The following is a 10666-nucleotide window of genomic DNA, read 5'->3' on the forward strand; positions in this document are numbered from 1 at the left end:
TTCATATTACAATCAAAATTGTTTATATTATTTTGCATGAAAAGCTTTAATGACTCCCCATCATTTGTCTAAAAGAAAAAGTTAACACACTCAACATTTTTTTTATTCTTTGAAACACTGCCTTCACTCACCTGTCACTGGTTCAATTGTTTCCTAAAAAGCAGTGAAGTCCTAACCCCTAATAGCTGTATGAGCGTGTCCTTGGCAGATGGTCAAATTATAATAAAACTGCTAATCCAATCTGTTATTATCCTTATGAAGGGGGTATTTGGGGGTGAGGACGTGGCTCAGTGGTACAGCCCTTGCCTAGCAGGTGTAAGGCTCTGAATTTGATCCCCAGCACAGCTAAATAAATAGGAAATTCGGACACAGACCAAAGTGGAAGGAAAATGATATATACTCAGGAAGAACATCATCTATACAGCAAGAAAACTAGGAAATAGTCATGGAGGATATTCTTGCTCTTAGCCCTCAGAAGGAACCAACTATGACACCTTGATTTCAAAATCCTGGCCTTCAGAACTTTAAGAAAATAAACATGTTATTTCAGCCACCAATTTTATACTACATTGTTACAGCAGCCCCAGGAAACTAACACAGGCTTATTTCCTACATTATGTCACATAAACTGACTACTGGCACCTGCTAATTCTTAAATGGTAGTGTTTTTGCTTATGTTACTTTATAGCCTCCAACATCTGTCCAAATCCTTTTAATGTACTGTTGCCTTTTCATCCAGTTCCAAGAAGTCTTCTACAATCCCCACTGAGAACCAATTTTTATCACCCAAAGTACACAAGTCATTTGCCTGTTACTGTTGCTCAGCAGAGTCCTAAGAGGTTTCTAAAGCAGAGAAAAGGAACTTAAAACCCACCCTAGCCACAGAATAAGGTGGAAAAAGAATATTCAGAATATATAAGTAAGAGGCATAAAGGGACTTATTAGACAGTTTAAAGGTACACTCAAAGAAACAGTGTGGACCCTCAAATGACGGACACATCATCATCCAGGGCTGGTATATTTATGGAGGTTTGAGGATGGAAGTCTGCAGAACTTGTGAATCTTTTGTGGTTCTTTTTTTTTTGTACCGGGGATCGAACTTGGCTCCTTGCGCTTGCAAGGAAGGCAGCGGAACCGCTGAGCTAAATCCCCAGCCGGACTTGTGAAACTATGTAAAGAGGAAATGAGAGTTGGTAGTCCTCTTCTGCAGAGAAAGCAGATGATGGCCCATTTGCAGGTGACAGTCATCCAGTTGCAAGGTGGCCCACTGGTGAGTAAAAAGAAATGGCTGGAGTCCACTTGCATGAAAAGGGAATGGCCCAGGCTTATTGTGTCTTTAAGGACCTTACGAATTGTTTTGACTGGGATGGTGTTCTGCCTATCCCAGAGTGTGTGTTCTTCTCCATGATGTTTAGGTCCATATAATCAATTTTCCCCAAAATTGTCCTATCATTTCATAGAGACAGAAAAAAATACATATGGGTAAATTAACATATCCCACAATACCGACCCTTTCCATCTCTTCTATCCAAGTACAAAGTGTATTTGTTAAAGTCTTAGCAGAAAGTAAGTGGCCATGCTTATATTTTTTCCAATTTTAAAGGAAATGCTCCAGTACTTCACCACTGAATACGATGCTAGCTGATAATTTATAGGCTATTTGTAAAATGATGTTAAGGAAATATTTATATTAGGAGTTTTCATCAAAAATAGATAGTAAATTCAAAAAATACCATTTCATCAAGAATCTTGTTTATAGTAATATAAATTATATGAAGTTTACTTAATAGTAAGTTTTCTTGTCTAAAGTTTGATAACTGAATTTTAAATATGTAAATACATATTTATTACTTTTTAAAATAATTTTTATATCTATATTCTCCACTGACAGCATAATTTTCTGTGATAGCCTCAGAAATAGAAAAATTCTAACTGAATATAATGTATTATTTTATAATCAGGAAGAAAGAAAGAAAAAAAGCCTGAAAATAATAACTCTCCAGACATCCACCGCTTTAAATGCTTCCATTACGTGCTGATTTTAGACAATTATGAAATTTGACAAGTCATTTCTCTCACACCACTCTATATTTTTACAGTACAGATATTATCCACATAGGAAATGTGTTCCTGAAATGTTCTTAAGACAAAAATCTATCATCAGATACCATTATCCTCAAAATTCTCCTTGTAAAATCAGAATATAGTCCCAATATTAGTGACTTCTCTCTCTCTGGAATTTTCTTGCCCCTGGATAGCTCTATGTTTCCATTCCTCACCTCCTGTAATCCCACTACTTTGAGAAGGATCGCAAATTCAAGCCTAATGTGGACAGCTTAGTGACTCAGCAAGAGCTTGTCTCAAAATTAAAAATATATAAAAAGACTGGATATACAGCTCAAAGAAAAGGCCCTGGGTTCAATCTCCAATACTGTAAATAAATAAATAGTCCCCTAAGGGTAATACCTTCTGACTTCGTCCCTAAAATGTGCCCACCCTGTAAGACTACAACATAATTAGTCAATAACAAGTTGGTAAAGACATTTCATTTATCAAATTATCTGTTCCATGAAAATCAGTTCTGGCTCCAGGGCATCTGGGGTTCCTTGTAAAGAAAGAAAAATGTAAGTAATCTTCCAGAGATTAACTATCTTCTTTTTCCTTAAATCAGTGATACTTTTTAATCAACACAAGGTAAATATATTCTCTTGTTCTTGACAGCTTTGCTCATAGGGTTTAATGCTAACATAACAAATCTATACAATAAAGAAAAGTTACTTGGAGAGAAAAACAGTTATTTGGTCTGGGTGATGTAAGAGGGAATAGAAGTCCCCTGGACCTGTGATCTCTTTGGTGCAGTGATTTAGAAGTGATCATACAGAAAGTTATCTTTAATCTTCAAGGAAGAAACTGATTATGGGAGTAAAATATGTTCGGTAGCTGCAGCTTCTCTCTTTTTTTTTAGTACCAGAGATCGAACATAGGACCTTGGGCTTGAGAGGCAGGAAGCATCACCACTCAACTAAATCCCCAGCACTTTGGCTTCTCTTGATGGACTTTTTGTCCATTAAGTTTTACATTTGTATAAAAGGAATATTTCTAAGTTGGCAAGCAAGTCCACTGACAAAACAAAAAGACTATCAGTTTATCCCCTCCCATTGAATTTCCCCATAGATGATGTAGATCTTGAAAAACTGTACAAACGCCAAGAATGAGGGGAAGAAATCCAGGCCCTAAAACACTGTCCTAACTTTTTCTCAAGCATGCCACTATCACATCATATTGATACCAAACACAAATAGCAGACATACAAAATAGCTAAGTTTTCTACCAACTTGGGATACAGAAATCTGTCCACTTTCCCAACTGATGTCTAACCAAATATGAATCCATTGCTTTGACAGAACTGTTAGGTTTTCTTGGGGTTTTTTTGTACCAGGGATTGAACTCAGGACCTCGTGCTTGGGAGGCAGGCGCAGTGCCACTGAGCTAAACCCCCAGCCCAGCACTGTTACTTTTTCATTCAGACTTCTTCCAACAGTCAATCTTCACTAATGGTGGGAATAGAAGTGATGTAAAAGTCCATTTTCCACTCCTGTCTCTTATTTTTCAATGTTCTCAATAACAAGAAAATTACAAATTCTGGTAATGATCCAAAATTATTCATGCATGGAACTTAAAAATAGCCAGGGATTTAGCTCAGTGGTTCCACCACTTGCCTTGTAAGCGCAAGGACCAGAGTTCAATCAGCAATAAAAAAAAAAAAAAACACTTAAATTTATGTCTTAACTAATAATACAGTGTTCTTTCTTTCCACTCTTTTCCTCCCTCCAAGTACATTCTAATATACCCATGTTCTGCAACTTCAACTGTTCTAAAAATTCCTTTCTGTAAAAGTTCCTTCCTCAATCTGTTACCTAATTTATGTAAGGATCCCTGGCATATTACATGTATAATTTCATGCAGTGTACATTTCTACTCCCAAATACCTGTTTTCTATTCATTGCAAAATTAGTTTATGCATTGATTTCTACGAACAAAACAGAAATGTAATACATTGGATGCCTAACCTCTTGATTTTCTACTCCACTGCTGGAAAGCTCCAAAACAGAACCTCCACTGTCAACCACTGCTGATGTCATTGTTTTTTTCCCCTGAGGAAGCTTCAAACGTTATGAATCAATGTAATTAAAGGTTCATAGAGTTCACAGATGATTGCCAGTGTTACAGGTTTAAATTATGTTTTAAAAGTCAATAGAGATGGAGAGTAGATATCCAGAAATCCAGTCTTCTAAAGATGATTAACCAGAGAGCCTAAAAAGAGGAAGAATTTTTAAAGTTATAAAAAAAATACACTGGAAGGACATAAAGAATAACTTGGTTTACAATCTCACTTTTAACATTGTTTTAACTACGAAAAAGTAGACAGGCTCCCATATCCCCATGTCAAAAGAGGGCAGTAATGAGCACTCTACTTCTCAGAGTCAAGTTCATGGAACTCATGGAGTAATCTCCTACCAAGACACTGCACACAGGTGGCATTATTAGACTCACAGGCCAGGAGACAAAATGTTACAACGTTCTCCCTTTGTGAAGATACAATTTTATTACTGAAATACTTTAAAAGAAATTTTAAAATCCTTTATATATTGAACACATAAAATGTGATGGGTTGAGACAATTTCTAAAACTGCCTATTTAACAAATTAAAATATTTGGTTTTTTTGTTTTTTGGGGTTTTTTTGAGACAGGGTCTCACTATGTAGTTGACTGATCTGGAACTCACTATGTAGCCCAGGCTGGTCTCGAACTCACAGTGATCCTCCTGCCTCAGCCTCCCAACTACTGGGATTACAGTCGTGCAGCACCACGCCCAGCCAATATTTGTTAATTTTTAAATAGTCCATTCTTCTCTGGAACATTCGTTCATTTGAATAATATAATTAAAACTGTCTGTTGTTTATGGCAAATAATTTCATTTTATAGTCACACTGAATACAAGAATTTTAAGAGGTTAATTTGAGTTCCACATACTTTCAAATAAAATAGTCTAAAAATAAACTAATGAAACCATTTGGAATGCCTTTGATAGTTTTATCATTCTTTCCTCACAAACACTTTGCTATTACTATAGTTCAAAACACAAAATAGCAAATTGATTCAAGTAATTTCTTAACAAAGCTCTTGAAGGTTTTTTCTCTTATAGAGACAAATATCACATCATTTGGATTAATGCATTAATTATTCCTAACAGAATTATTCCTCAAATAAAATTACTCCTTAGATTTTGTGGATATTAAACTTTCATACAGAAATAGTACCAAAATTTCTAATGACTTTTTAAATGTCTAAATTAAAGAATATAGAAAAAGTAAGCATATTTAAAGAGAAATAATTACTAAATCAGTCTAATAAACCATTCCATTAATTTTGTTTTTCCTGAGTTTATTGACTAGCATCATACAGACACAGAAATAAACTAAAAGAATTTCCATCAACTTTATAAGAAAACAAAACACCTTTTTAATAGAAATTCCACCTAAGAATGATTCAATACTATTAATCTCCTTTGTCATTTTACAAACATGAAATAGGAATATTTTATATCCTCAGAAGAAAATTTAAGAAAAATTCAGTCCTATCACACTAAAGTTCACTGTTAACATAAAAGATAAACTATTTCCAGAATCTGTTTTTCAAATATACACAGTAACAGTAGAAATAAATTTTACTTACAATTTCAATGTTAAGTGGTTTAAGCATCCTTCACTATTTTCACAACTTGGCAAGAGCTAAAATCTGAACCAGCAGTTCTTTGGAACTACTAGTGAGAAGGGGAAAAAAGAGTATTAATATAATGCTATTAAAAACATTTTGCCCAAAATAGGTATGATTTATATAGTAAATACTTATTAAAATTATCTCTAAAGTTTCATGATATACATTTACATGAACATAGTAAAGAAATTATTTCTAGGTTATTGTGGAATCAGAAGTTTTTATCAAACTTCAAATGTTACATCATTCATTTACATTTGAAGTCAATGTTAAGTTGATTGTTGTAAGTAACAATTGCTAAGTAAAGACAGACCCAACATACATAACCAATGCCCCATATCATGGGCTACATTTCAATCAACCAGCAGATTTTTAATAAATGGTTGCAGGTATAACCTCAGCTCTCTAGGAGTATGGACTCAAGTTTTAAAATGAAAACTAACCTGAGAGACTACCATAAACCAACATTAATTATATATGACCATTGCTTATATATGGTCACTGCTTATCGCTATTTCATCCCCTAAACTCAACTTCAGTATACAACATCTGCCTTCTCAAATACCTTTCCTCCTTTCAAACTCATCTGTCAGACATATGCTCTTCATCTTGAGCCTTGGTCCATCGATTAGTCCCTCCTCTTTCTTAACCTTCTTTTACCAGCTCTCCACCTAAACATACATATATTTCTAAGACCCTCTCATCTTAAAAGTGGAAAAGTCCTTTTCCACAATTCTGCCTACCTCCAGCTACTGATCTAATTCCATTTTAGATAAAGTCAAATCTTTTATACTTTCTTCACTTTCTGATTTCTCAGACACTCTTCCTTCTTCAACTGAAATTTTTACTAAATTGTCAAGTCCAAAGGATAGATGTCTTCATAAGACTTGATGACTCCGAAGCATTTAACGCTGCTCATCCTTCTCACTTGAACTGCTACCATGAATTTTCTGGTCCCTCCTCTCTACTCCTTTACAATTCCCTTTTGCAGGCCCAAACATAATTTTCAAGGTTTTGAGGGCTGGAGTATAAAAGGAAGCTTATACACCATATGTCTAAATAGTTTCAATTTGTAAGACAAAAAGCTGTTGAGCCATTTTTCTCTCCTCCAATCTTGACAATCGTATTTTAAAACAACCTGAACTGTCAACGTTCTGATTTTGAATGTCAAATTCGGACATTCAAATTCAGGGGACTACAGAAGGCTAGTCTGCCCTTCCTGCTTGCAACCGAGCCAGCCCTTCTCTCCCCCTCCTCCAGCTCCACACTACTCCACCACAGACCCCAAGGCATGCAGACAGGCACCCCCCCATGTTCACACTCTGGCCACAGGCCTCCGAAGAGCTGCTCCTTCCTTAGCCTTCCTTTAGACTTTGAGCAGCCCATACACGTGATACAGTCAAGGGGTAATGAGGAAGAGACCTGTGAAGGGACACCTGGGCAGAAGCCTGGACCCGAGTTAGATCCCTGGTACCAAAAAAAAAAGTATAAAATGAAGGGGGAAATGAATGAAACCAAAAATAATGATCAGATTCGTTCTTTTTTAGCATATTGTAGCACTTATCTTTTTAATGCTGAATAGTATTCCCATGTATTGGATGTATACAGTACCATATTCTCCTTATCCATTCATCTGCCAGTGGACACTGGGGTTACTTCTATGTTTTAGATATTATGAATAATGCTGCTGTGAGTGTAGGTGTAAAATAATGATCTGAGCACCTAGAATAGTCATTAAATGAGATAGGAAAAACTGGGAGAAGCAACCCAGTATGTCTCAAAATAAGCTCATCATTTTCTCTACAATGTCTCCCAAAGTATTTATTATCTCTCTCTTACTGTATACAGCTCAATAAACTCCCCCAATACCCACAGCGGTATAAAAATAGATACCCTGGAGTCATCTGAAACCTCTCCATTTGCCTTTGTTCGGGTCCCTATTATCATTTATCTACACTGTTGTAATAGCCTTAGAATTTGCCTTTTTGCATTAATCTTCCCTTCTTCTGAATCCATCTACTGTTAATATCGTGGTAATTCAAAATGGAATGAAAATGTCAACCCCTCTTCAATTCTCCACTAGTCCCTTATCATCTCCATGCCCAAATATCAACCATTATGACTGTGTAGTAATAAACTAGGGCTCTGACTCTATATTTTCAGTGTAAAATGTTCACTTTGACATGTTTGTGAATTTTTTTTTTATTTCTTGGTAGCAGGGATCGAACTCAGGACCCTGTGCTTGCAAGGCAGGCACAGTGCCACTGAGCTAAATCTCCGACCCATGTTCCTGTATTTCTACCACTAATCTGTCTTCAGTTGCCCAGCCTCATTTTCTTTTATTCCGCCAACTTTTTCTACAGGTGGTTGTTCTCTAAATTTCTGTCTTAAACATCTTTCCCTTGCTGGCCCATATGGCTAATTACTAGCTGATTTATAGATCTTCACTCCAATGTAACTTCATCCTCTCAGGACTCCTATTTTCTACAATCCTCTTCACCAAAACATATTCAACACTTCCCTCAAAATATCAAGGGAACAGCAGCTTCCGGCAGACCATTCACTTGCTACTGATACCTCCCCTCCCCTATCACCTATATCAAGCCCAACACTTACAGTACTCTTTAAAGTGTTTCCCTATTTACCACCTTCTTACTCTTACTTCCAACTACTGCCCCAAGGAACGAAATTTTGAAAATGTTTCTCTAAGTTTTTAAATCTGTGGCTTATATAGCGTAAACCAGTGCCTTTTATAAATGAGACACACAGTAAATACATGAGGAATGCAGGAATAAACAAACATGCTCTAATCACACAAGCTCTTCATGTTCGCTACACATACTGCGTCCTTCTCTCCGCATCCCTTTGCTGGTGTTCTCTTACCAGCAATAACCTTTTCTTTAGCTCTCCAAATTTCACCTAATCCTCAAGGACAACTTTTTCCCTATCTGTTACATCAGCCTTTCAAGAACATTAATTAAAAGCCTGGTGCGGTGGAGCACACGTGTAATCACAGAAGGATCACTGTGAGTTGAGGCCAGCCTGGGTTACATGGCGAGTTCAAGGCCAGTTGAATTACGTTATCAAGACCGTGTCTGAAAAAAAAACATTTTTTTTATTGAACACTTGCTACATGCCAAACACAGAACTATGTTAGGAATACAAAAATGAGGTCAAGATCCAGCATTCCAAGCCTATTAAGTCTAGTAAGGAGAAAAATGCAGAAATAATTACAGAAATATAAATGCCACAAAGGAAACTACAAAAGCACACTAGGACCATATCCACACACACACACAACTACCAATCTCAAAGAGTCTAAATGCTTCAGAAAGGAGCCACTATTTGGACTAGCACGTACTAAGTAAATCCTCAGAGCGGAAGAAAACCTTGTGCTCAATGAGAGCTAACCTAATTACCCAGAAGTAAGCTCTGCTCAGACTGCCATTTAGATGCCTGTAACACAGATCACTCTCATCAAAGACTATGTCTATGATTTCGGCTCTATAACAGAGTACAAAAACCAACAAAACTCAATTTCCAGGCTTGGTGGCACACACTTGTAATTCCAGCATTTGGGAGGCAGAGGTAGGAGGAACACCATGCGTTTGAGGCCATCCTGGAATACATAACACGACACACATGAAATAGAATACCATACACCATGAAGGGCTAATACATATTAAAAATACTTAAAAGAACAAGAACCCAAGGCAAAGATAGAGAAAACACAAAAAGTCCAGAAAACAGATATAAAAATGCCCTCAAATATACAAAAACAACCTAGAGTGGTGGCACGCGCTAAAAACCTGTAATTACAACTACTTGGGAGGTTGAGGCGGACCACAAGGTCAAGGCCAGACTGGCCAACTCAGCAAAACCCTGTCTCAAAAGCAAAAATGAGTGGAGGGGAAGGGATAGATAGCTTAGCAACCCTGAATTCAATTTCCAGTACCAAAAAAATTAACAAGAAATTTGAAATGTAAAAAAGATGCTTAAAATTCACTCAAATGCAAATTGAAACAAAATGAGATATCATTTCTTATCCATCAGATGTGAAAATAAAATATATAACGTTCTGTTGGTAAAACTAGAGAAACATCTTATACAGTGCTGGTTGAAATGCAAATTAGTATAGCACTCTTAGGAATTTAGTGACAGCAAACAAAACTATATATTCATTTTTTTCTTTTAACATCTTTGAGATGTAATTCTCATACCCCAGAGTTCACCCACATAAAGTATAAATACAATAGTCTTTAAAGTTGTACAATCACAATTTTAAAGCACTTTCAACACTCCCTCCAAAAATTCTCATTCATTAGCAGCCATTCCCTATCTTGCCCCTACTCCCCATCTGTCATTCACTAGTCTGCTTTCAGTCTCTAGATATTTGCCTGTCTGGCCATTTCCTATAAATAGAATTATCAGCCCTCTCTATCTGCAGGTTCCATACCCTTGGATTCAACTGCAGATTAAAAATTCAGTTTAAAAAATGCATTTCTACTGAATATATACAGGGCTTTTTTCATCATTATTCCCTTAACAATATAGTACATTATTTATATAGCATTTACATATTATTAGAGATTGTAACTCATCCAGGCATTACTTTAAATATACAGGAGGATAGGCGTGTCATGTGCAAATACTATGCCTTTTTATTTTTTTGACAAGGTCTCGCTATGCAGTCCAAACCAGCCTTGAACTCATAGCAAGCCTCCTGCCTCAGCCTCCCAAGTGCTAGGATTACAGGCGTGCACCACCACACCCAACTACTTATTTTCTTTTATTGGTGAATATTCCAGTGTAAAAATGTATCACATTTATCAATTATCAGTTGATATAAATTTTGGGTGTTTCTACTTTTTTTTTTTTTTTTTTTTTT

At 36.2% G+C, this 10666-nt stretch overlaps 1 protein-coding gene across 3 annotated transcripts in view; it reads right to left on the bottom strand.

Moving 5' to 3' along the window:
• Positions 1–10666, bottom strand: part of Elf2 (E74 like ETS transcription factor 2) — a 72458-nt gene that overhangs the window by 59520 nt on the left and 2272 nt on the right. For 2 of the 3 annotated variants that reach the window (XM_019208911.2, XM_019208910.2), the window contains exons 2-3: positions 5737–5824; positions 4071–4314 (exon numbers count right to left, since the gene is read on the bottom strand). In XM_019208911.2, the coding sequence (XP_019064456.1) occupies positions 4071–4142 (72 nt within the window). In that variant the 5' untranslated portion in view covers positions 4143–4314; positions 5737–5824. Of the gene's footprint in view, positions 1–4070; positions 4315–5736; positions 5825–10666 lie in introns of those variants that run through there. The other variant, XM_033760029.1, reaches the window with a different exon arrangement.

The sequence above is a fragment of the Fukomys damarensis genome, unplaced genomic scaffold (assembly GCF_012274545.1).
Source record: "Fukomys damarensis isolate Sample0158 unplaced genomic scaffold, DMR_v1.0_HiC HiC_scaffold_38, whole genome shotgun sequence".
Taxonomy (NCBI): Eukaryota; Metazoa; Chordata; class Mammalia; order Rodentia; family Bathyergidae; genus Fukomys; species Fukomys damarensis.